Source organism: Liolophura sinensis, chromosome 2 (genome assembly GCF_032854445.1).
Source record: "Liolophura sinensis isolate JHLJ2023 chromosome 2, CUHK_Ljap_v2, whole genome shotgun sequence".
NCBI classification, from domain to species: domain Eukaryota; kingdom Metazoa; phylum Mollusca; class Polyplacophora; order Chitonida; family Chitonidae; genus Liolophura; species Liolophura sinensis.
This window is the reverse complement of record NC_088296.1, coordinates 17,752,174-17,780,139: the sequence shown is the minus strand read 5'-3', so window position 1 is coordinate 17,780,139 and position 27,966 is coordinate 17,752,174. Positions and strand designations below refer to the sequence as shown.

The window sequence follows — 27,966 nt, the reverse complement described above, 5'->3', positions numbered from 1 at the left end:
TGATTTGATCTCTAGACCTCCGTTCGAACTTAAACTGATTCGATTTTACACAACTTGCAGTCGATATCGAAGCGTTTGGGGATATATTTGTTACATTCAGCGTGTGAACTATAAGCGGACATGTGTATGGAGAAACGACTGCATAAATATATGCTGTTCATTCAAACTTTTAAAAAAACATAACACGTTTTCAACATAGGTAACGTTCCTGCATGTTGTCTAATGACCTATTGTATATTATACATGTACGTACATCTGTTTGCTTTCATGAAAAACATATAGGTTCTGTGCTGTACTCAGATTTATTACGAAAATGTCTCCCCATTTATCTGAATGAAAGAGTCTGTTATAGCTGAGACGGTCTTGCTATGTTCGGTAAATTCCTGGAAGTCGGCACAGCGCACAGCCAGATAGGGCAAATGCCTACACCCATGCAGAACGAGGACAAGCAGGACCGCTAACATACAGTGCTTGTGTCAACGAACATCGCCCTGATCGAGCGCCAAACTAAAAGAAATACCGGCCCCTTGGACACGCAATTCTTTGGTTGGGTAGCAGGCGTTTTCATTTGTATTTTCTCATTGTCACACAGCTTAATACCGATAGTACTGGAGAGCTCCTAGGTTTTGTGACGTCACTCCAGATAGCTCTAACATGGCAAATTGGCATCACCAAATGAGTGGCTAGGTACTGGTGATTGTTCGCTATTTATTGTTTTGTTAAACGGTGTAGATTTTTTTTAAAAATTTTTGGAACATTTCTGGAATACTACTTTATTAATTATTTCAGATTTAGTGGCTGATTTTATGTTCGTTTTAAAGTTAATTCACCTTGCATAATTTAAGTGGCTTGAAAAAAAAACATTGTTATTTCATGTATCCGTGATTGTTTTAAAATTATTTTCAAAGTGTCCAAGCTAATGGACGGAGGAAACCTGGATGTATTAACCACCAACATTTGGCAGGTGCGTGTCAAACATTTGGAGTCAAATTCCGCAGCTGGCACAGCAACAGCTAGATTCGAACAAACGATGGAGTCATTCTATCCTACAAGGAATGTATATCCATCTTTCCTCGTAGATTCTTTTCATTTGTCTTATTCAGCAAACATTTACAAATGTGCTTGTAATAAACCCTGAATAAATGTGGACCATAATTATTACAAAAAGATATGAATATCAAATGTGATGGTGGCAATATGTGATATTACTGATATTCCTGACTGTACCAGTCAAGAAATTAAAGTAAATCACGAAAGGATTTCAATAAGATAAAACATTCCATTAAAACAACAAACCTTACGAAGGCTGAGTAATTTGTTCCATTCTGGGAGTTTTTACTATGTACATGTATGTGGAGTGTAGAAAAGCAGTCTGTGCAAACAATATAAAGGCTGCTGGGTGATAAAACTGTGAGCATTGAGTGATATGTGAAAGATGAGCTCAATAACACGTACAAGATACACGACAGCCTATAGAGGTCACTGGAGTTACATGTTTGAACAGGAATCATGTTCTTGTAGGCTTGCTTGGTCTTCTCACGATCTTTCATCTTCCGTCTGCTTGGACACCTGACAATGAAAGACAAGGTATAAAGTCTAAATTTCTAGTTTCCTGAAAACTGTCACAACTACTCCCAGATGGAATTTGCCCTTCCCTACTTATACATCTTACTGAGTCTAGATTCCCACCCCACTTGTCATTTTAAGATGTCATCATTTTTGTCTTTTCCATTCCTCACGTCAAATCACGCATTACACTTTGCCATCACTTTTGTCTTTTCATAATTTCACATCACATTTGTCATTTTACTCTCTCAACACTTTTGTCTTTCTCCAAATCTCACATTACATGTGTCATTTTACTCTCTCATCACTTTTGTCTTTCTCCAAATCTCACTTTACATGTGTCATTTTGCTCTGTCAACACTTTTGTCTTTCTCCAAATCTCACATTACATTTGTCATTTTACTCTCTCATCACTTTTTCTCTTTCTCCAAATCTCACATCACATTTGTCATTTTACTCTGTCAACACTTTTATCTTTCTCCAAATCTCACATTACATGTGTCATTTTACTCTGTCAACACTTTTGTCTTTCTCCAAATCTCACATCACATTTGTCATTTTACTCTGTCAACACTTTTGTTGTTCTCCAAATCTCACATTACATGTGTCATTTTACTCTGTCAACACTTTAGTCTTCCTCCAAATCTCACATTACATGTGTCATTTTACTCTGTCAACACCTCTGTGCAAATCTCCTTTCGTACAACCGTGCATTACATTTGTCCTCTCACGTCCTCATATCAAATGTCTGTCAAGGCCAGAAAGCAAATCGTGCACTGCAATATAAAAGTTGCTGTCATGAAGACAGCGGGTGCCAGTGGTAGTCACGGAATCAAGGGATTCCAGTGGTAGTCACGGAATCAAGGGATTCCAGTGGTAGTCACGGAATCAAGGGATCCCAGTCGTATAGTCACAGAATCAAGGGATTCCAGTGGTAGTGACGGAGTCTGGGGATTCCAGTGGTAGTCGCACAGAATCAAGGGATTCGGGTTGTAGCCACGGAATCAAAGGATTCCAGTGGTAGTCACGGAATCAAAGGATTACTGTGGTAGTCACGGAGTCAAGGGATTCCAATGGCAGGCACGGAGTCAAGGGATTCCAACAGTAGTTACGGAGTCAGATCATCAGAATCACCAGCTCAGGGGAGTCAAAGTGTCACGGGAGTCTTGGTCACATATTGGTTGGGGTCAAGAACTGCAAGTGTTATGTCTACGTCTCCGATTTCATTTCCTTCACGGAGCGCGTACTATGTAAGACTTTGATGCTTCATATTTAACGACACAACTCATGCTAACTGGTCGTCAATGAATATAGAAATATCTAAAAAAACACAGTGCCCCAACAAGCATTTGAGGATCAGTGTTCCTTGAAAGCAGATGTAAGCATGTGTATGTTTGTCGACGAAAAACGTCCATATTTTGAAATTGTTCAATACAAATTCTATTAGTTTAAAAAGTCTTTTTTTCTTTAGTGCAGGAGAATTTAATTGCATATAAATTCATCCAATATAAGAAGAGGTCCGTTGTTCTTAGTTAGTACTTAACTAATTAACTACTTGACTAATATTTAAGTACTATTTAATTCTCATAATTCATAGACTATGAGGTCATTAATTATTCGGTCTATTGCACGAGCGCCACATCAGCTGTACTCTTACCTCCATGGTTCAAAAGGAAGATTTAATCTCTTGCTGCAGACTTCTGTACCAGTGGCGTCCCTTGACAGTGGCGATGACTGCATACACGATCACCGCGGCCGAAATTACCGCCAGTACAATCACGCCAGCCAGAAGACCATTCGATGACCGTTGATTTTCAGAGTTAGTAGGGCTATCTACAGCTACAACAAAGGAGATACAGTGTGTAGGGACATGTTTCAACAAGCGTAAAAACACAAATGTCTACCTAACATTGTAAAGTCAAATTGTTAACTTTAAAGCAAACTTATTTAATGATTACGTTCAAACCACTGACCTTTGGCATGTGTTTTACCAAAATTAATATTTAACGAAGCAGTGATAACCATTTTTACAAATATAAACAGACCAACATGTGAAGTTGGCACTCGTCACATGCAACTGAAGTGCTCCTCTCTGCTGCAAGCGATAGCTGATCATCACAGTGGCTTACGTGTATATGCATATTTCATGTCGAGTGGAATGTTCATCATACGTGTCCTTGTGACGTCGACGTGTGACGTGTCCTGTATGTTTCAAAAAAGTGTCTATTTCAAGGTAACGGGAGTTTCCATACTTGTGGTTGTTTTTATTGTGTCGTTTTTATTAGAGATGAATTTTGTTGCTGTGTTTTTTGCTTTTTGTTTTTTTTTTTTTTGTTTTTTTCTTTTGGTTTTTTTTTGACACTTATTTAACGAACTTTAACAGCTACAAAAGGACATGTCCGTTTAGGTGAATCGCAGAATTTTAGTTAAACTTTGCCATGCGCATTTGAAATTGTTATTTGTCTAATATAGGCGGTAAACAGCTGGCGGTGATCTAGTGGGTGACGGCGCTTGCCTTTAAATGTCTAGGACGCGTGAGTTGCGAATTCAAGTCCGGACTTGGGCAGGGAATCTCTAGCTCTCACTGTATTTGTTTAGACTTGATCACAATTGGCGCAGCCAAACCCTCGTTGAACACCAACTGCCTTGCAGAAATACGGTACGCATGTCGGTATATCGCACGGCTGAAAGTTCGCCAGTAACTTGTCAAAGGTCCACACTTATGTACACTGTATCCTGCACTCTGGATTAAACGTCTTTCCCCGCCAGTTGTATACATGTTTAGAATCGTCATACAAATCTTGATGCATATATATGGTATAACGTTGTTCTATCTCTTCGTCTTTTATTTCTGTGCAAAACTAAGAAAGAAACCAATCTGACTCGTAAATCTTTATCTTGGTTCCGAGTTACAGGCGATATCACGTTCGTTTCCCATTTTACAGGCCTCAAATATTTAACAGAACGTGATCCTATCTTCACCGAGTAGTCAAACTTACTTTCTTGGCAGATGTCTCCTTTATATCCGGCAGCACAGGCGCTTTCATCACACGTTCCGTTGACATGGTTACACGAGAACAGGTTTTTACAGTGACATTCGTTCTCACATTTGTCTCCGAATCGGCCGGTCGAACATTCTAATTTAAACAAGACAATGATATACATGCATGTGGGAAAATAGTGTGCCATTTTCTCCGAGTATATAAATATATTTATTTAATTGGAGTTTTTACACCATACTCAGTAATACTTTACTTATACGAGTTCAGCATTATGGTTCGAGGAAACCCAGCAGAGCCCGGGGAAAACCCACGACCCATCCGCAGGTTGTTGGCAGACCTTCCCACCCTAGACCGGAAGGGAAGCCAGCATGAAATGCACTTGGACTCATAGCGACTGCACTGGTGAGCGGGTTCCTCGGTCAATGCTTTGCGCTAGCACGCTGACCACTAGGCCATGGAGGCTCCTTGCCGCAAGCCACGCTCTGGTCGATGTGAAAAAGGGAAAATTGACATCGTTGTCATCAAACCAGACATCTATCGTTCTCATTAAACCAGACATCTATCGTTCTCATCAAACCAGACATCCATCGTTCTCATCAAAACACATTCATCACAAACAGTTACTTGCGCAACATTAATACTATATGATTATACCTTTAAATACTTCAATATTAGTTAGCAAAGTAATGGCTTTGCTATATTTGTTCCCTGGCTTCGCCCTGATAAAATAAAATGAAACACAGACTCTCGTGAAATAAGGCCATAACACCCAAATTCTCGTGTGGTCACGTACGTATGCGACTGTCTGTGTGTATGTTATCTGTTACTGTAATTTTGTGGCCAAGTATGCCTAAATGGCCAAACCTTCTTGGCAGTTATGTCCCTTGTATCCTGCAGCGCACCCATGTTCATCACATGTTCCGTTGGCATGGTTACACGAGGCAGGGTTCTTACAGTGACAGAAGAACTGGCATTTTTCTCCAAACCGACCGGTCTCACATGCTAAAAACAAAGAATAAAAACGTACAAAAAAAAATAAACCTGGCAAACGTTCCACAATGTTCAAAAGAATCATCGCTTCCCTTGTGCGTCGCTAATGTTACAAATATAGCTTGATTGCAGCACTCCGATCATTGGCTCACAAAGGCTGTTTGTCTGCATAATCTTCACATCACAAGCGCCGTTCATTACGTTCGCTTAACACCACTGCCAAATTTTCGACAGAAATCCTGCACTACCCCGGAATAATTGTGGTCATTTTGATGGGGCAGAAATTGATATCTGTCTCATCAAACTCTCTCTTCTAATGATGACTTAAAAAGCCCACGTGTCCCTGGTGGCTGTGATGTAAAGTGACTTCAGCTATTGAAAGAAGTATGAATTCGCTCTTGCTTTGCCCCAATATCCGTGTTTAAACGCTTCGATCTGTGAAAAGGATCTTCCTTCTGAGAACGCAGTATATGACAGCTCCTATGATACTAGCCTCCAAATGCTACATATTTACAAGACTCCCCACATCCCGGCTGACAACCCGGTGAATAACAGCCTTAAATGAGTCTGGCCTACACATGACACAAGAGAACACAGATATCCCGGTTTACAACACAGTGTATGACAGCCCCAAGTGAGTCAGGCCCTACATATGACACAAGAGAACACAGATATCCCGGTTTACAGCAAAGTGTATGGCAGCCCCAAGTGAGCCTGGCCTACACATAACACAAGAGAACATAGATATCCCGGTTCACAACACAGCGTATGACAGCCCCAAGTGAGTCTGGCCTACACATAACACAAGAAAACATAGATATCCCGGTTTACAACACAGTGTATGACAGCCCCAAGTGAGTCTGGCCTACACATGACACAAGAGAACACAGATATCCCGGTTTACAACACAGTGTATGACAGCCCCAAGTGAGTCTGGCCTACACATAACACAAGAGAACACAGATATCCCGGTTTACAACACAATGTATGAGAGCCCCAAGAGAGTCTGGCCTACACATGGCACAAGAGAACCCAGATATCGCGGTTTACCACCAAGTGTATAGGAGCCCCAATTGAGTCTGCCCTACACGACACAAGAATACACAGATATCCCGGTTTACAATACAGTGTGTGAAAGCTTCAAGTGAGTCTGGTCTACACATGACACAAGAGAACACAGATATCCCGGTTTACAGCCAAGTGTATGAGAGCCCCAAGTGAGTCTGGCCTACACATGACACAAGAGAACACAGATATCGCGGTTTACAACACAGTGTGTAAAAGCTTCAAGTGAGTCTGGCCTACACATGACACAAGAGAACCCTGACATCCCGGTTTACAACCAAGTGTATGAGAGCCCCACTTGAGTCTGGCCTACACATGACATCAGACGAACACAGACTCTGTCAGACTCTGGTTTACAGCCAAGTATGTGAGAGCCCAATGTGGCCTACCTCTATCACAAGATGACCCTTGTTATCACGCTTAACAGCCCAGTGTGTCACAGTCCACATCAAATGTGACCTACCTCTATCACAAGATAGCCCTTGTTATCCCGCTTAACAGCCCAGTGTGTCACAGTCCACATCAAATGTGACCTACCTCTATCACAAGATAGCCCTTGTTATCCCGCTTAACAGCCCAGTGTGTCACAGTCCACATCAAATGTGACCTACCTCTGTCACAAGATGACCCTTGTTATCCCGCTTAACAGCCCACTGTGTCACTGTCCACATCAAATGTGACTTACCTCTATAACAAGAAGGCCCTTGATATCCCGGTTCACAGCCAAGTGCGTCACAGGTTCCGTAAACCTTGTTACAAGACTCCCGGTTCTTGCAATGGCAAATTTTCTCGCAATTCAGGTGGTACCTTCCTGTAACGCATTCTGGAACATTCAGAACAAATGAGCTTTCCACTACACATAATAACATTTACTTGATTTCCACACACTACTAGCGTGTTTTGTATAAGTGAAAAAAAACAAAGAAGAAAGAGAAGAAACTAAAAATGATATGATTTACCTAACGTATGGTTGTTCAAAGTTTTTTTTACGCAGTCTTTAGATGTCGTTAATAATTCATATTGCAATTCTAGAGAAATGTTTTGTGTAAGTGGAGAGGGGCTAAAGTTATTTTATTTATTTATTTGATTGGTGTTTTAAGCCGAACTCAAGAATATTTCACTTATACGACGGCGGCCAGCATTATGGTGGGTGGAACCCACGACCAGCCCCAGACCTTCCCACGAAGGTCTGCCACGCACGCTAGCAGACATTCCCACGTACGGCCGGAGAAGAAGCCAGTATGAGCTGGACTTAAACTCACAGAGGCCGCATTGGTGAGAGAGAAGTTATTTTATAGCATTTGGAGAAATGTTTTATGTGGGTGGAGAGACACTCAAGACGTTGCGCAGCTTCTGTGGAAATGCTTTGTGTAAGTGGAGGGAGGCTGAAGTTATTTCATAACTTTTGGAGAAATTTCTCTGTACGCTCGGAATAAATTGTATTGAAAATAGCAATGATAACTGCTCTAAAAAGCAAAACTAGAAAAGGGAAATACTGGACTTGAACCCTAGACTTCCAGGTATCGAATACTACAGGTACAATACTAAGGCTTCTACTCATAGCCGAGAAAGAAAGACAGAAAGAAAGCGCTGTTGCAAGTTTAACGCCCATCCCCACAATGAACTCCAGTAATTAGTTTGATGCAGTCTGGCACGAAGTTCCCGTGTTAAGTACAAGAGAGACTGTCAAGCAGTTTGAAACTTTTGTTGCTAATTTTATGAAAACTATACATACACAGGTGAAAACAATGAGCAAAATGGAAATCCGCGGCCTTAAATACAACAGAATACGCGATGGTTTTCTACGCCAATTTTTCAAGCTTGATGTACCTAGAGTCTACAAGAATATAGAAATTTTAGGACAATCAGTGCAATAGTTGTTGAGAAAAAAGACTTAATTTGGCGTCCAAAATGGCCCTTAAACCACGTGCCCGATTTACAGACAAGCAAAAAGTTTATCAGATTTGGTTCGTCAGTTTTCTCTGTGTCTTTTCTCATTTGGTGCACAAAATTATGATCAATAGTCCTGACTAGAACCATAAGTTGTCGCCCAGAGGGCCAATCACCTAATTACTACATCTTAGTGAGACGTCGAGTTAAGAAAAAACATACCGATCACAGTAAGCTTAAATGTAAGTAAGCTTATTTTTCGAAACATGTTAATTTTTGTGCATGTCTATTTTACGCCACCGTAAAAAAAAAATAGTAAAAATAAGACAAGACAAAATACCTTGCTGGCAGTTGTCTCCCGTATATCCCGCCTGACACCCACGCCCGCAATGCCCGGTGGTTCTGTTGCACTCTGAATGACCCAGATAACAGTGACATTTACCCTGGCATCCCTCTCCAAAATCACCATAATAACACTCTGCAAAAGAATAGATTGACTGAATCCCCTGTCGCCTGTACCTGACAAAGCTTCTGACGTCGGTTGGTCATGTGTCTGTAGCGGACAAACTTTGTGACGTCACCCCTACTGGTGCAAGCACCTGACACACTTTCTGACGTCACTTCGTCAGGTGTCGGTATCAGACAAGCTTGGTGACGTCACCTCTGCTGATCCAGACACCTGGCAAACCAGCTGACCTCACCCTTTCAGGTCCAGGTAGCACAAAAACTTGTTGATGTCACCTCTCCTGGTGCAGGTACATAGCAAAGCCGCTGATGGCATCTCGTCCAACAACAGTCGCGGTGCACTTTACTTAAATTGCACTTCCTGAGAAAATATGAAATAAATGTATATACATAGGGCCTATGCTCTCAAGTCAGTAGAATAACCATCCTTCATTGACTGAGTCCGCATCGACATATACTGGCGCAAAATACTTTTCTGGGTTTAATAAACGTAACCACATGTTATAGATCAGGAGCCATGTATGGTCAGAGGACATCAAACCGTTTGTACGAGAGCTCTAGTCAGCTTCTGACTATTTTGGTTCCGGCTTTAGGGCCAATTTTTCCGAAAAACTGAGTGAAAAACAAAATCATTGACAACTGTCGTCAGCTCCAGTAGCTCAAGGCAAGAAATAAAGGTTTTAACTTGTTAAATTGTAAGTCAGTTTTTATTCTATATTGAGCGCACTTCCCAATTAGCCTATCCCACCGTCAGTTTGTCACCACAGCCCCAGGAATAATACATGAGCTTTCGTCACTCTTTCATCGCGATCTTCATTTTATTAAAACAAGAACAACATTCACAGTTTACGAATTATTCTTAATGGATAGACCACATAGTGAGTTCATTCATCGAACATATGCGTAAGCTGAGCACGCAAACATAACTTAGCAGCAGCCGTGTGACGGGTTGTGAATCATTCAAGGGGAGTAACTCGTGTAATTAATTTTCAACAAACGAAAATACGCGTCCATTTTCTTTCAATTTTACTGAGCAGAATACAAAATAATTATGCCCTCAGCTTTTACATACTATTAGAGAAATGCTTAAACATTATGAAATGATCAGTCGATAAGGACAATAATTAAGGAAATAATAACTATGGAAATTTTGAAACAAGTGTTTTAAAATTTTTTAAAAATTTCTTAATTAATTAAATATTCTTGCGTACATTTGTTACAGCACAAAATCCAGGAAAATTTAAGATAGTCTTGGTTACCATGACAACTGTCAGAGTGAACAATGCGTGTTGGCCAGGTTTATCTCATATCATTACTACAAATTAATTGGGCGAGTTTCATGCAAATTATAGACGATTTTGTAAAATTGCCTGGAAGCTGGCCTTGAGCTGCTGGAGATATAAAGTGAACATAACACCGTGGAGGAAGGAAATGAAGTACATGTTGAACACACGTTTACTTCATGCAGTGAATCTATCTGAAGTCAAGATGCTGTCATATTTGAATTTTATCTACTTGTATAAAATGGTGGTACAGTTGTGATTGTGTGCGTGGGTTATTATCCAATTCGCTGAAAACGTACCACTTTCGCAGTTTTTTCCCTTGTACCCGGCCGCACAACCTTGGAAATCACAAGTTCCGTCAGTCTTGTCACAGGAGGACTCGTTTTTGCAATGGCAGACACCGTTGCAGTCTGATCCAAAAGTACCTTCTGGGCATTCTGAACAAAATATAGAAAAACATGGAAAAAATGCCTAGCAGAACCCCGCGTCAAAACCTAGCTGTTCATTGCCCGTAATTATTTCCTGAATGACGATGCCTAAGACGTATAACTTCGCCACGAGGCGACGAGATTTGAGAGCAGTTTTGGGAAAAATTCATTAACAAAATTTTGTGAACGACTCAATTAAGCCATTCAAATGGTGACCATGTAGGGCCACCTCTAACATCACAACGGTTTTTATGCCAACAGTTACAATGAAAGCGTTACTGAGATAGCTTTACACCTCGTCTTGCTTTGTGCCCGGATATTGTGGTGAACTCATAAACGGGCCATCCAATGATTAAACGTGAAATATGATTGGCTATGTAGAGGATTTGACCCATCGGATATCATACAGCAATATCTCCCCGAGGTGACTGGAAACAGTTAGCTACCTGTATTCCTAGGTAACCAGGTCACTATCTAACTCTAATTTTATTCACACGGTTGGGCATTTAGAATTGGACTTGAGATATTTTTCTTCCGATCGACGGCTTTGCACTCAAGGTTGTGAACATAACCGGTATAAGGATATTGTTTACCTCTTGGAAATCTGAGCTGTGGTTTGGATACTTCTGTTACCTGTATAACATTCCGTTCCGTTGAATCCAGGTAGACATCCATTGGGACAATCTCCTGTTATTCCATCACATCTGTGATTACCTTGTCGACAGTTACAAAGGCGGTTACACTGGTCGCCAAACCAGTAATCTGCACAATCTGGCAAATAGACAAGATCAAGATGGCACATGTACGACGTAAAAGCGAAGGCAACGTTTAAATACCTCACACACACTTACCATTACCGGTAATCTCATCTCACGACAGGTAAATTTTAAAAATGTTCCATCGTTCTACAGACAATTTCCAACATGACAGGATGAATATTACACGTGAACATTGGTTACAGTACGGACACTGCGGTTCGTCCTACATACAGTTGAAATTAGAAATAGTTCTCTGCTGGACAACCATCAAATGAATGTAGATATTATTTTTGGCTCATCCACCATGGGCCCAGAGTTTTTCTATTATCAGAAATAGGGCCATAAAGCCTTCAATATTAGATGAAAAAGAACGAAAAATTCATTTATTTCTTATAGATTTTGGCGTGTACAGGGTATTTGTGAAAATAAGTGCAAATGACACGATGACTATCAAAAATATTTCACGCATACGAAGGCGACCAGCATTATGGCGAGAGGAAATAGGGCAGTGCATCGGGAGAAATATACGTCCAGCCACAGGTTTGCTGCCAAACCATCTCACATACGTCCGCTGAGGAAGCCAGCACGAGCTGGACTTCAACCCAGAGCGATCGCCCTACTGAGAGGCTTCTTTGTTATTGCACCCCCTTGGCCATGGCAGTTTTCTGTCGTATTCAATGAAAGTTGTCTTGAAAACACTGGATTTATCTAAAATTGTTCACTGATTTGCATTGTATTTCCTGAGTCACGGGGCTGCGGCAATAATATAGCGTGAGATGTATGTTATATATGGAGGCTCATTCGATTTTCGTTCAAAGGGTAAAACTGCCTTCTAAAGCTTACACACCGCGGATACCCCAGGATTTCCAAATCTGCTTGAAAAAAAAATCTGGTACGTAGTTTCCTCTACACCTATTCACTGGCTTAAATGTCCCCGAAGTGGTCTCATTTTTAGAAGGGAGGTAATTCAGTACATCTGCATTTACCAAGAGTTCAAACATTGCTACAAGTCTTTACGTGTTTTTCAGACGACGACCTAATGGAGAAAGGGTATTTTTTCCCCGAGGCCTTGGCTTTCCATAACCCATAAAATGCATAACCATCATGGTAAGTTAAATATTTTCATGCCGTCAGCGACAAAATTCATAACAAATCAGTACAGTGCGTCCTATATAATGTGACTCTTGTTGTTTTGACTTGACACAGTCCTATCTTTAGGTCCTTTTTACCTATCATGAACAACACGATGCGCAGGGGATATCTCCCAAACCGTGATGAATTTGATCTTGGAACAGTACATGTCGAGAGCTGACACTTCCCATGCTGTACGTTTCATTTTACCGAGAAAAGAAAGTTTTAAGAATGAAAAAGGGGTTTCAGGTTAAATCCATGGCTTCGGTTGCCCAGGGTTTCCTGAGAGATCTATCGCCCTACTGTTACAGCAAGTTGACGGCAAGGGGAGATAACTGCAAGAGAATTATTAACGCTTGATCGTTCGCTACAAGGCATCCAGCTGTTACCAGTGCCCTTGGGCGATATTTCTTAACTTCCAGACAAACAAATATTGTATTAATCAACAACAACGGAAACTCGCTGTTGTAAGTCTACTGTAGTTATTTGATTTATTTATTTGATTTGTGTTTTACGCCGTACTCAAGAATATTTCACTTATACGACGGCGGCCAGCATTATGGTGGGAGGAAACCGGAGAGATCCCGGGGGAAACCCACGACCATCCGCAGGTTGCCGCAGACCTTCCAACTTACAGTATACTATAGTGATATACTGATGTTGTATGACTCAGTCCGTGCTGCCACCTGCCGTCATTGACAAAATAACATAAACTGAATTAAAAAAAAAAATTAGAGATCTCCATATTCATGTACTCACTGTTTATTTCCATTTCGCGGATAGCAAGGCTCGTTGTCTTGGGAACGCGTAGTTTAAAGTATGGACCAGTCAGGGGCTGAGTACAGTTGATGACATATTCTGATTGGCCAATAGTTGTGTTATCCCTGTAGCACAGTTTGGAGTTAATGAAATCGCTGGTTTTACTCACGTAGATCTCAAACCCGGATAAGTCTCCCAGGTCTGTGGCTGCATAACAAAAATATTAATACGTAAGAAACGCCTGGGGATTTCTGTACATATATATGTACATATGTACATATCTACGTCGTTTCGTCTACTCCCTTATCATGTTCAAATTTAGTATAAATCAGATAAACCTTTCATAAGCGCTGCCCATTTTTTTTTTCTTTGAGTGATTTGGGTTTAAGGTAGCTGTCAACATTATTTCAGTCACGACGCCAAATGCTTGGCATACCACTACTCGTAGATTGCTGATAGTCTTTCCCATGTATGACGGGAGACGAAGACAGCGATATCATTGGTAAAGGGCTTCTGAGTCATTGGGCAGAATTAACCAGAACTGTGTACAAGAATTCCCAGCTAGTGTTAAGAAAAAAATGAAGGAAGCATTATAACGTGGACCATGCAAAACTGTAAGTAAAAATATTTGCTTGTTTAAATGTTTATTTGCTTGTTGTCTGACGGTATTCTATCCAAAACCTATCCGAGAGGGGATGCAAACAATATATGAATGCATAGATCTTTTTTTGGTTCGCTGATATGAAGCAACTCCAAATTATATTTCTGTGAAATCTATCCATTAACCTACTTTTTTGTTGTTGTTGTTGTTGCTGTTTCATGTCAAACGAACATTATGTATACAACATTACATGTAAGCTGAAATAACACAGTTAATTTGATGTGATTAGGCAAAAACAAACCTTGCGAAAAATTCAGTACACCAAAACATAAGTATAAATCCACTCTTACAACATGAACTTTGAGCTCCACGTTACAAGATAACTTTTCAGGCTTTTACACTTAAGCACGAACCATATATAATTAAAATATAGTGAAAAGAATGATTCCGTGTCCAAGGTACTCTGACCATTGTTCTTCTATAATATATAGGAGACCTACAAGACCAACTGGAAAGGTTTGACATCAAGGTGAGAGGGTGGGGGGTGGGGTCCGGGTTCCGTCCACCTTCCTCACACCAGAATGCCGGCTAACATTGTTTAAGTGAAATAATCTACTCTTAAGTACGGTGTAAAATCTATTTATTCATTTATTTATTTGCTTGGTTTTTTACGCCGTACTCAAAAATGTTTCACTTATGCGACGGCGACAAGCATTTTGGTGGGAGGAAACCGGGCAGATCCCGGAAGAAACCCACGACCACCCCTGGTTGCAGGCAGGCCTTCACACTAACGACCAACGGTGTAAAACGGCAATCACATAAATAAATGCCCACTACGATACCAGTATGCTATCAAATAGTCGCGACAAAGGCGGGATTGTGCTGTGAGTTCAAGTCCAGCTCATGCTGACTTCCACTCCGGCCATATGTGGGAAGGTCTTCCAGCAGCTTACGGGTGGTTTGGGGTTTCCGCCAGGCTCTGCCCGGGTTCCTTCCAACATAATGCTGGGCGCCGTCGTATAAGTGAAATATTCTTGGGTACGGCGTGAGACATCAGATAATAAATAAACAAAGACGACTCTGCACAATAGACTACATAACTTTGACATAAAGGTGGAAAAGATTCGCATTGAAGATATGGTGTACTGTACCTCCGTTATATATCCTTATGGAATAGATAAATGTATCAGAGTTCCAGCCTTTCGTCTTCGCCGTTAGATACGGGTTGGCTTCTTCCCGAGAACGAAATACCGTGGACAAGTTCCCGTCAAAAGCCATCGAGTCTATGTTGTCTATGTGAAATTCGCTGCTGGAATCCACATTTCTTGGCAAGAAAGCAATGTTTTCTGTGGAATAAGAACAAAAAAATGTCACACCTGACGTGTACTTTGCAAATGAGGGACATGCTATTTTGTGTGCCACGAAAATTTATTTATTTTTACTTTGGACGACCACCGACTTAAGTGAGTTACTTACGAACATTTTCACATATTCGTACGATTTATTGATATACACACCTTATTGGTAGCAAGCACGTGATCTTCGACGGACGCAAGTTTACCGATGCCCGATAAAATGAAATATACATAGAATATAATTACTTTTAGAGAGTCATTATACAAGTAACAGCTGACATGATGCATTTGTAGCCTTTTGTTCAATAGCTGCAGAATTACACGTGACAAGTGCACTCTGGGAAATAAAGATTTGTCATAGGTTTTTTTGTGAAACTATAGGGTTCAATGAAGAACCTTTAGTGACTAGACTGCTTTAGCAGATTCTTTGACAGCGATGTCGAACGATGTACATGTACTTCGCACCAGGAATACCACGACAGCCAATTGCACATTCTTCTCTAATAACAAAGCGGACCGTTCACACAGAAGGCAGAAGAGTTTCATGGCAGAGCTGTTTTCAGGGCCCGCGTAGCCATTTGAGAAGTTTGGGGGCTAACTGCAGGCCCGGGAAGATTATCCCTGCCCTACAGGCGAGGGTCCAGGGGCCGCCTAGGCCCCGGAAGCTCTGAAACCCTAGATGGCCGGAGACGCGATTTCGGCGATTTACGGCGCTAAAAAGGGAAGGATGAATGAGCGAGAAAAGTGACTTAATTGCAATAACTTGAAACACCAGTGGTGTTGTTGGATTTTGAAAACAATTAAGGAACTACAAAATTTCGGATCTTAATCTTACATTAAGATTGATTAAAACGACTATTACAAACATTAACGTTGGCAGTAACTTGAATATACCGCTGAGACTATATCTCTGTGGTAACAACTCCTGTGGTGGTAACAACAAAGTGGCTAATGTCTCCCCGCCATCATATAGGACAGAAATAGATTGCTGAATACACGGAAACCCTAATTCGACCAAGCAACCATCACAACAAGGTTGTAATGACTAATCGGTATATACGGTAACTTTTTAAACGGCAGTTCTGTATATTCGCTAAATAGAGATTGAAGAATTTCAATGGTAAATATGCAAGTGCTGAGAACAGCTTAAGTGACAAGCATGCTGATATTGTGAGTTTCCTCCAAAACAAGCACCATAACAGCCTAAAATTAGAGTCACAATTCAAAGTCGCCATTCTCATCTGGGTTACGCAGCAGATCTAGGCCTAATGAGCTCTGTCAAAGTCTTCCTTTTTGAAGGTTCCAAAAGTGGCTACTCGATTCTCATTTAAGGAGCTGAACTGATTAGCTACGGATACTAAATCTATGGCATCAGTGCGCTCCTTGTGGACAGTCAGAATTGCCAAATTGTTGAATCGACACTGGTTCATTGACGATCTAAGCCAGCTCTTTAAGAGACGGGCTGTAGAAAAGGATCTTTCACCCACAGCATCGGTGGCTGGATTGACCAAAATGAGTCTCATCAAAACTTCAACTTCTGAAACCAAACATTTATTCCCCAGGCTGAGTTGAATATAAGCTGAGTAGATATCTCGAAAACAGGCGTAAGTCTCATTTGGCAACATTGCCTTGAACAGTGTCAGCTGGGACTCAAATTGGAAGAGGTCAATATCGCCACTATACTCACTCTCAACGATAGCCAACTCATGCCGCATAGTCCTCTCCGTTTAGGCAATTCATGAGCAGACTCTCCATCTCTGCATAGGCCTTGAACCCTGGCTGCTCAAAGCGGCTTTTGATAGCATTAACAGAGAGGTCAATCGCTTCAAAATATATCCTGCGGTATCGATCTTCGCATGTTCTGGGAAACGTTGCTTCCCCTTCACCAACTTCAAATCTACGTGGGGCCGACCGGTTTCTTGGTAGCGATGGTTTAGCTATTTCGTGCTCAGTAGCTTTGCTGTTGACAACAGCGTAGAATGCACTGAAATTGTCATCAGTTCTCATATTCTGTAGAACACTAGCGACAAGCTCTGCGTTACGCTGACCATCTACTGCCGAGAGTTTGCCCTGCTGCAATGTTTTGGACAAATTGTCAGTATGACTGTATATCCTCTGTCCCAAGTTCAATGCAAAAAAATAATCAAAACTCTCCATTTGAGCCTTCACGCCTATTATTCTGGCTCGCATTTCAGAATCTAGTTTGCCCTCCAAACATTCATCCCATTCTAACTGAAGCGCATCATAGTTTTCTAGGATGCGTTTGTAACTTTCAGCTCGGATTGTCCATCTAGTTGGACACAAAACTTTGAGCCCAGGTGTGTCCAGTTGCATCTCGGCCTTGAGTTGTTCCAGTTTTTCCTGGCGTTTAGGAGAAAGCTTTATTAGTTTACAGATTTCTCTGGTTGTGTCCATGGCATCGCGTAGCAGCTTGCAGCCACTAGTTGTATCCTTTACGGCCAAACTAAGTGCGTGCCCATGACAGTGAGTGAAATGTGCATTCACTGATTGATCCTTGATTTGAGCAGCCACACCATTTTTCCACCCGGCCATAGGTCCCCCAGCATCGTAGCACTGCCCCCTGCAGTTATTGAGAGACAGATCCAGTCTTGTTAAGGTGTCTTTAATAGCGCCGACAATAGTGTCTGCGTTTATGTTAGGGATGTGGTAAAACCCGACAAAGTCTTCATGTGGCTCTAAGGCTTTGTCAATCCACCTCAGACAGACTGTTAATTGCTCCTTGTTTGATATATCTGTGCATTCATCTGAGAGAATAGCGAAAAATCCAGCAGACTTTATCGATGTTGCAATATCTTTCACTATGATGTTGGCCATGATTTTGAGTAACTCATTTTGGATATCATGAGAGGTATATTTGCCAGTTTTTTTTTCTAACCATTTCAAAATAGATGGGTCATCGATTGCCCTGAGTTTCAAAATCTGTATAAAATTGGAGTCTTCGTCTGTGCTGCCTTGCAGTGAAAGTCCCTGTCTCCCCATCAGCCTAAGGTTCTCTAAAATCTTCACTAAAATGGAGCGGTTCCACTTTTTTTCAGCTGCTAGTGCAGTATCCAACCGCTCTCCGATATCTCCACATTGCTGTGGTAACTCAACGCTCTGAACAGCTAGTTTGTGGCGCTGGGATTTCTGATGATCACGGAATTTTTCAAGGGCTTTTTTCCAGTTGGAAAATCCATTTATGAGAAATGCCTTCTCGGCATTTTTGGCGTTACCAAGTTTGCGCTGCTCGTCAGCAGTGACACAAGTGTGACATAATACAGTGTCATTATATTCCAGATAATGCAGCCAAGAAAAGGCTTTGAACCACTGAGGTTGAAAAGATCGCTGCTGTTTCCCGAACATCCTGTTTGGGAAATTAAAATTTGACGGCTGGTTAGGCGAAGTAGAGACTGGCTCACGCATAGCCATACCATCCAACGAATGGGGACTATCGGCATTAGGACCAGATTTTTGGGTGGCAGGTGTTGTTTCTGAAAGCTCTCCGGCCGTAGTGGACTCGGTCTTCTCCGCAGTTTGCCCGTGTGAGGTACATGGCTGGCTCTCATCATCAGCGAGTGTCGGAATTTCGTCAACACGCTGTGATTTTGAGGCGAAAAAAGAAGCTATATCTGGCTGTAAGCTTCGTTTTTTTTTTTTGCTCCTGCGTTTTGTGACATATTTAAATGTTGGTGCGTTTTTGAAAGCGACACTGAGACACTCAGTCTATCTATAGACCTGACATAGACTACGTCAAAGCTGCATGTATGGGTAATACAACCATATAGCTGCCGGAACGCCTCTGAAGTTCACCTTGGCTCAGAACACTTCACTAGGTATTTTTGGGGTTTGACCTGCAGCGCCATCTATACATCCGGTAAAATGCTTATTAATTTGCACAAAAACAGTTCAAACTAGATAAATGGCAACATCAGTGTTACGCTGTCTGTTAAAAGAGCGAGGCCTGCATGTTATGATGCCAACTTTATAGTTTACTTCCGTGAAAACTAAAGCTCAAAAGAGAGATAAAGAGTGATTGGTGTTGTTGTCTTAACGTACCGGTATCGAAACCCGGTACCTCTGCAATCCCACTGTTTATCAGATCGCGACGCAAAGCCTCCATGGAAAATGGAGTCATGTTAAACGTTACGGTACAGTACTGACTATGTGGCCCTGGCCCCGTAAAATATCAGATCAATAATAATGCCGCAACTAAATTTTAATTTCATTGAACTTGGAATGTTTGTGGACATTTTTAAAAAACATTTGGTTAGGAAAAAGTTGGGGGGCTTCAGCCCCCCCAGCCCCCCCTGTTCCGCGGCCCCTGGTTTTAACTCATACCTAAATTGATTGCATTTTTTAACATTCATTTTCATAAAGTGATATAGTAACTAATAGCTTTTTATAAGCAGTTTTTCAATGGGAAATTCTGAGGGGTCACAAAAGAATTAAGTTTATCAGCGTTCATGTGTGAAAGTCGTACACGTGGCTGACATGTACCAAAACGTGACTGCATGGTTCGCGTTTTCTTACTGGACGCGGCTGTTTGTAGAGTTGTACGTACATAGTTTTCAACAATGCCTGTATAATCGTGCCTTCTCTCCAGCGGTGTGATTTCTTTTATAGGAAAGGCTAACACTATTTGTATAATCATCGTCATCGTATACATTACTTTAGTGATTTGTTTGCTATTAAAGCTGTATGCGCAAATATATCTCATCAACCAACAATTGTAGACATCTATAAAGATACCACAAATGCCAAGTTGTGAGCAATACGATGTCATCTGTTATCGGCGAGGTGGGAGGGTGTGATTCAGCCTAATTTACACCAAGTACGTTACGGGGCCAATCTGTGTGGAGTTTAGGCCATTATATTATTATTCATAGCTGATTTAGAGGCATACGTAGTATTTACATGGTGATGCGAAGTATTTACAGGGAAATTAATTGCGGTCGAGCTGATATCAATTTTCACACTCACCATGTAAATACTTCGTATCCCCCCACCCCCGCCCTCATCCACCACAATCACCACCCACCCTCAACTAACCGTGATAACGAATTTATTATCTAAAAGAGCTTTAAAGTTGTGCCATATTTATGAAGAAACGGGTGGTGGTTAGTTTTTTCTGCTCCGAGGTCTCACACACAGACCCGATACGAGTCACATCTATTAATAGCTCACGCGAGCTGTGACGTCACAATATGACACCCATTCGTATTTGCATGTAGACGATGCACTCTCTAGCGGTCGGACTTGCGAAGGAATGTGGAGCAGAAAACGTGTGGTTAAAGTTAAATGGTAGTTACTATGGTGGAAAACAGGTGTCAAGTCGCTCTCGAGAGTAGGCTTAATGGTTACAACGAAAATGCTCAGAGTTTCAGTGGTGAGTGGTGAGTATAGCACTGATAAACCGACTGAGAGGGGCATGTTATCATCTCTGGTGAGATACAAGTGTGACAGGAGAGGGGTGACAGGCCTAGGCCTGGCTGTTGCGCCCCATGCTTGTTTTTTAGATATCTTTATGTAAACGTCCAAAGAGTGTTAGTTATTCTGTTGTTCCGTGCTACACCGAGGCGAAGGAGGCCTAGACCGGCTATATGTCAGATATCGCGCGCTTCCATAGTAGCCTATCTGCTGCATCGGGTGTGTGGAAACGACTTTTTGCCATATTGGGTGGTTGGATAGGACACACGATACGAGTTCTGATCGGATGGCAATAGACCAATTGGACAGCAAAGAAAGTACTCTGAGGGATAATAAATGTACAGCAGGCTTCGTGCAGGCTTCGTGCAGTCACGTAGGATTACGCTCCAAAAATAATCCGTTAAGATCCTTTGATCCTAGAATATATTTTGTTATTGCGTCATAGTAGTCTGTTAAACATAGCATTGATTTTCTATTAATTCAACATGAAGATTGCTTTACACGGACAAGATATCATGCTGATACAAATACGAATGGGTGTCATATTGTGACGTCACAGCTCGCGTGAGCTATTAATAGATGTGACTCGTATCGGGTCTGTGTGTGAGACCTCGGAGCAGAAAGTCTGTGACAAGATAATGTTATAACATAAAGGGTACATCCTCGCATCACCAAGACAACAGACTTTCTGTTACAAGAAACAGATTGTTATTTCGTGTGTTTATTTATTTATTTATATGACTTGTATTTTACGCCGTACTCATGAGAGACGCATTGGTGAGAGACTCCTGGATCATTACGCTGTGCTAGCGCGCTAACCAAATGAGCCACGGAGGCCCCTATTTCGTGTGTATACAGTAAAATAAGTGTTGTCATTATTGAAAAGTACACGATTAGCATTGTTGTACTCTAGCTCTGAGATGCGTTGATCATGTTCCCAGTTTAGCTTCTATACTAACCGCTCTGAATCGTTACATTCGCTAACTTGGAACTCGGTCCTGTCATCTTCGCCGCCCTTAAATTAACAACGTTGTAGTCTACAAAAAGAAGTGTCCCGTGATCGTGAAGCAAGCCATTATGCGGGAATAATAAAGACCAAAACATGGAAAGTGTCCCAAATGTAACCCACGTAACTACTCGGCCATTTTCGAATCACGTGACTTCGTTGCTATGGTGGGCTCGGCTGCACTTCCCAAATGTAAGATCATCTCCTTTTTTCATATTAGTTGATTATAGCTATTTTTTGTTTATTATCAACACGCAAATTAAACTTAAGGTTCCCAAACAATTTTTTAATCTCCCTTTAGATGTGACATAGCTCACTGATTTCAACCAGATCATTCCACGAGTTTATCTTTTTCCGGACAATGCCGAATGCGGCCGACTCAAATTGAAAATGGAGGTTAGCGACGTTTACCTTGCTGTTGATGCAACGGGTACATTTGTGTTAATTGTGACGTTATGATCGCTATTGTCCACGAAAAACAAGGCGCTTTGAAGTAAGAATAGCAGAAGCATTTACAGGAAACATTTTTTGTATCGTACATCTTCGACATGTTGAGAACAGCACAAGCGAAAAAACCGAGCTCCAGGTTAGTAAATGGAGTAACACAGGTCTGTATTTCTGTTGTACTCACCCCTCTGGCACGTGGGACCGCTCCACCCCGGCTGACATCCCAGATCCCCACACCCCATCACGTGATCAGGCAGACAATTCTTCTCGGTCGTGTTACAGCGGCAGGTTAGTTGACAGGAAATGGGGCCGGTGTTACATTGACCTATCAGGACAGATCGGTTGATTGACTGATTGATTGATTGATCAAATATTTATTGATTGGCAACTACACAGCCATGATTGGTCATAGATAAACCACAATTAAAAACCACAGCTTAAGATGGCGCTTAAGAATATGATGAACTCGATGCCATTGTGAGCTCTTAATGTATGTCATATTACTTTGTGGAAATCAAATGATCTCTGGTTAACTTCCTAAAAAAGTCACTAAACAGTAATACATGTTTTTCTGCATGATCATCAGTATTTTTATTATCTTCTGTTTTTCTTTTACTAGGAAAGGAAAATACATAGAGGACTTCATGCAATTTTGGTATGATGTAGAATTCCCTTTAGCACTTTGGCAAACTAAAATTTAAACATCTTCAAATTTTTTTATACCTAATCCTGAAAACAATGCCGTATTCATTTTAACCTATGTGTGGTCACATCAGAAACATCAGATACGATAAATAAAGAAAAACAAAAGCAAAATTAAATTGAACGGCCTCAAATAAATTGCATCTTTTTATTACAAACTCCAGTCACATAAAAAAATTTCCGTAATTTCAAGACAAGAACACTGGAGTTCCAGTGGCACTATAATGTATTCTGTGTTCGAATCCATGCTGGAAGTAAGCTGTTGATATAGATGACGAATAAAAAATACATTGTTTAAACAATCTGGTATTTTTACAGAAATATTTTAAGGTCAGTCTGGGTTACTGTAGAAAAAAAATAATCTGCTAAAATAGCCAAAACTTCTGTTATCTGAGTGGTGCTAGAATGCATTCTGTTGCTGCAGCAGATTATTCTGTTAAATATAACACATATTCTGTCAAATCAACATAACCATTCTGTTAAGCCAACACTATATACACACACTCAAATATTCTTGAGTACAGTGTAAAACGCCAATCAAATAGATAAATAAATTTGCTATTATTCAGATATTTACATAAACAGATAGAACAAACTCTTAAGTAAGGTAAATAGCAAGAGGCCTTATTTCACCGGTTAATGTGAAATGTGATCATTTCCCAGATATCACACTGTCGTCACTGCTCATGTTCTACTCTCTATGCTGTACGTCTATTACACTGTGGTTGCTGCTCTGGTTTTACTCTCTGTGCTGCACGTTTATCACGCTGTCGTTGCTGCTCCGGTTTTACTCTATATCCTGTACGTCTATCACACTGTCGTCGCTGCTCCGGTTTTACTCTATATCCTGTACGTCTATCACGCTGTTGTCGCTGCTGTGATTTTACTCTCTATGCTGTACATCTATAACACTGTCGTTGCTGCTCTGGTTTTACTCTCTATGTTGTACGTCTATCACGCTGTCGTCGCTGCTCTGGTCTTACTCTCTATGCTGCACGTCTCTCACACTGTCGTCGCTGCTCTGGTTTTACTCTCTATGCTGTACGTCTATCACACTCGTTGCTGCTCTGGTTTTACTCTCTATGCTGTACGTCTACCACACTGTCCTTGCTGCTCTGGTTTTACTTTATATGCTGTACGTCTATCACACTGTTGTCGCTGCTCTGGTTTTACTCTCTATGCTGTACGTCTATCACACTCGTTGCTGCTCTGGTTTTACTCTCTATGCTGTACGTCTACCACACTGTCCTTGCTGCTCTGGTTTTACTGTCTATGCTGTACGTCTATCCTACTGTCGCTACTCTGGTTTTGCTGTCTAACCTGTACGTCTATCACACAGTTGTCGCTGCTCAGGTTTTGCTCTCTATCGTGTACGTCTATCACACTCGTTGCTGCTTTGGTTTCACTCTCTATGCTGTACGTCTATCACACAGTTGTCGCTGCTCTGGTTTTGCTCTCTATCGTGTACGTCTATCACACTGTCGTTGCTGCTTTGGTTTTACTCTCTATGCTGTACGTCTACTACACTGTCGTTGCTGCTCTGGTTTACTCTCTATGCTGTACGTCTATCACACTGTCCTTGTTGCTCTGGTTTACTCTCTATGCTGTACGTCTATCACACAGTCGTCGCTACTCTGGTTTTGCTTGCTATCCTGTACTTCTATCCCACTGTCTCTACTCTGGTTTTGCTTTCGATCCTGTACTTCTATCCCACTGTCTCTACTCTGGTTTTGCTTTCGATCCTGTACATCTATCCCACTGTCTCTACTCTGGTTTTGCTTTCGATCCTGTACTTCTATCCCACTGTCTCTACTCTTGTTTTGCTTTCGATCCTTTACGTCTATCCCACTGTCTCTACTCTGGTTTTGCTTTCGACCCTGTACTTCTATCCCACTGTCTCTACTCTGGTTTTGCTTTCGATCCTGTACGTCTTAATGGGTTTACGTTGTAAAGTATTTAGGACTTTTTCAGCCGTAAAACTCAGCCGTAAAACTCAGCCGTATTTCACGACAAAGATATTCGTCAAATGCTGTTGTCTGTCTCAAATGATGAAGAGAATCCATGTAAAAAAAACACCCTGTCTTCAGTTATAAACTTTTCTGACTGCCAGTAAAAGTCCAGTAAGGCATTTCATAATACAGAAACGTTTCGTTATCCAGATCAACTGGGTAAATGAACACTAGGATGAGGTCCGTTCTACATCACGCAATTTAGCAAGTACAGTACATTGAGAAGAATTTGACACAAGAATTTGGCTGCTAGTAGACATGTAGTCTGAGTCAGATGGCAAATATGGTTCCAAATACATTGTTTGTAAAGTGTTATCTAACTATCACCGCCAAGAGAGTGATGTTTTTGCCTGATGGATGGAGCATTCAGATCTGCAGATCTGTGTCATAGTTCCATCAATTCTCCTTATCTCAGGGCTAGTGGCTGTACATGCAGGAACGCTTATTACATCCATGTGCTTATTTGAACAGTTCCAAACAAAGCCCGACAGATAAACCTATATCTGTACTTGATCTGAGAATTATCCGTGACCTACGACAATACATTTTCAATTTGTGGTCATGCCTAAAATTTCGACAGTCTTTTCGAAAGCTAAAAAAGTTACTTACCAGAAATATCCAATGGCATGATGAAGACGACAAAAATTGATATCAACAGACAGAATATTTTCTCCATTTTTTGTTAACACTGTTATGGGATGGTATAGTCGATGCTCTAGGATTTACCGACTGTGCAAAATGCTGTAATTTGCGCATATTTTTATCTAAAGTCGGGAATATCCGCTTTGAAGGAAGAGGTGCATAACAGGATGTGTGTTAACCTTGTGCAATAAACATACAACACATCAATATCTTTATAGCACAAACTGTAACGGCTAACTAACAGGATATCCGTATCCTTTTCTCCATACACCCTGTACATAGTGTTTTCACAATACGTGAACAGTTACTTAAATATTTGGATCGTCGCGTCGCGTTTTCTTAGTTTTTTGATTATTTAATGTTTTGAAGACAACGGTAAAATCATACGTCAGGTTAAACATATCAATACGCAGTGAAACAAAATCAGTGATAATATTTTCTTCAGTGAGTCCTCCAGTTTCATTTTTTGGCTAAAAGTACTACAGTTGTTTTACAATCCCCTTTTCAAGCTTTACAAATATATTGTCATTACATATTTAACCACTGTCTTCAGTGTCTGCAGACCATGCCGGCTTCCTCTCCGATTGTACGTGCAAAGGTCTTTCAGCAACTGCAGATAGTCGTGAGTTTCCCTTTGGCTGTGTCCAGTTTCCTCACACCACAGTGGTAGTTCATTGCTAAAAATGTTCTGCCCGTATATGAACTCGAATTACCCAGCAAGCTCTGTTATTTCTGTATCTGTACCCATATCTCATGTCTGTTATTTATCTCATTTGTTACTTCTAAATCATAATTCTTACTCTCTAGTAAATAAATTCTTTGATCTTTTCGAATTATCAAAGCATATAATGTTTTTAAAAAGACACATAAACATATTGCACATATGTAAACAGACAACACACAATGTAAATTTGGGGGGGGGGGCGAGGGGGTAGGCACCGTGGCTGAGTTAGTCAGCGCGCTAGCGCAGCGTAATGACCTAATGAGCGTAATGCCTCCCACCAATGCGGTCGCTGTAAGGTCGCTCATGGTGGCTTCCTCTCCGACCGTACGTGGAAAGGTCTGCCAGCAACCCGCAGATGATCGTATGTTACCGGTTTTGCCCGGCTTCCTCCTACCATAATGCTGGCCGCCGTCGTATAAGTGAAATATTCTTGAGTGCGGCGTAAAACACCAATCAAATAAATAAATCAATGTAAACTCAGAAATGAATTATCAATGTAAAATTTATGAAATAAGGTACTGATCTTACTCCCCGTGATATCTGCATGGGAAGACACCCATAAACCAGCCTTCCAACACCAACCCTGATCAACCCTGATAAGATGAAGAGCCTTGACCATAGCGGGAATGCTTTGTCATTACATACATTAGAAAACCCAATTAGGCGTTGTATAAAATGCACGGGAACCTGATTGGCGTATATTTCCAACTTTTGCCTCAGTCAGGTGGTGTAAGAAATCAGCCCTAAACCTGTCCTTACATCGCTTTTTTTATGTGTGTCTGTTGTTTGTTTGCACGGTTTTCGTTTCTGTTTAAATGCTCAATTTCAAGATAACTTTCCCATTTTTAAGAACGGAAAATGTTTCGTGGCTTTGGGAATCATACACCTTACATTCCGGGAGTACGTGGGAAGGCCCTCCAGCAACCTGCGGATGGTCGTGGGATTCCCCCGGGCTCTGCCCGGTTTTCACCCACCATAATGCTGGCCGCCGTCGTATAAGTAAAATATTCTTGAGTACAGCGTAAAACACCAATCAAATAAATAAATAAATAAATACACCTTACAGATTACACATTGTTATCACCACGTGGGGCTATGGCAAGTAGGATTAACTAAGCCAGCAGGGCTCATGTGTTTAATTATGTTAGACAGAAGCAGAGGCCAGCGACCCGGATTTACGATTGCACAACTACTTTACACGCACACCTATTGCAGAGTGCGCTGATTATGCTATATAAGTAATTTTGAGTCAATCGCTACTATTTGTGCATTTACATAAACAGTTAAAATAAAAATATGACGGAGGTAAATTGACGAGAGGCCGTATTTCACCGGTTACTTGTGATCATTTGGGAGCTATCATACCGTCGCTGTCCTGGTTTTACTCGCCGTCCTGTACGTCCCATCATCGCCTAACCACTCCTCACCCTTTCCGCACTTGCCCACCCAAATCACATGCACACGTCTTCTTGACAACAGCTATTAAATCAGATCGAATTGAACGTCCTTACGACGTTCCTTTATGAATATACGTTTGCGAGTGATCAGTGGCATTTGTGTGTTCACATTTCCTACGCCAGTTTACGAGGGGTCAGCGCACCAGCACGGCACAATAACCCAGGCGCCCCTGATCAATGCGACCGCTGTGAGTTCAAGTCCAGCTCATGCTGACTTCCTCTCAGGTCGTACGTGGGAAGCCCTGCCACCAACCTGCGG

The 27,966-nt window shown here is 41.3% G+C and overlaps 1 protein-coding gene across 1 annotated transcript; it reads right to left on the bottom strand.

The window, feature by feature from the left end:
• Nucleotides 1-55: 55 nt before the first annotated feature.
• Nucleotides 56-25,616, bottom strand: LOC135462878 (multiple epidermal growth factor-like domains protein 10). The gene is made up of 12 exons (XM_064740175.1): nucleotides 25,494-25,616; nucleotides 22,358-22,498; nucleotides 15,090-15,284; nucleotides 13,338-13,544; nucleotides 11,323-11,460; nucleotides 10,561-10,698; nucleotides 8,854-8,991; nucleotides 7,309-7,446; nucleotides 5,433-5,570; nucleotides 4,566-4,703; nucleotides 3,224-3,405; nucleotides 56-1,569 (listed from the first exon to the last, which is right to left on the bottom strand). Exons 1-11 carry the CDS (start codon nucleotides 25,558-25,560, stop codon nucleotides 3,233-3,235), a joined length of 1,611 nt encoding a protein of 536 aa, XP_064596245.1. The 5' UTR covers nucleotides 25,561-25,616; the 3' UTR covers nucleotides 56-1,569; nucleotides 3,224-3,232.
• Between the last annotated feature and the right edge of the window lie 2,350 nt (nucleotides 25,617-27,966).

Coding starts and splice junctions, on each gene's coding strand:
- LOC135462878 (XM_064740175.1), bottom strand. CDS start 25,560: ATGGAGAAAATATTCTGTCTGTTGATATCAATTTTTGTCGTCTTCATC. Junction 5,571..7,308: donor AGGGCCTTCTTGTTATAGAG/GTAAGTCACATT, acceptor CTTTGTTTTTAG/CATGTGAGACCGGTCGGTTT. Junction 3,406..4,565: donor AGGAGACATCTGCCAAGAAA/GTAAGTTTGACT, acceptor CCTTTGTTGTAG/CTGTAGATAGCCCTACTAAC.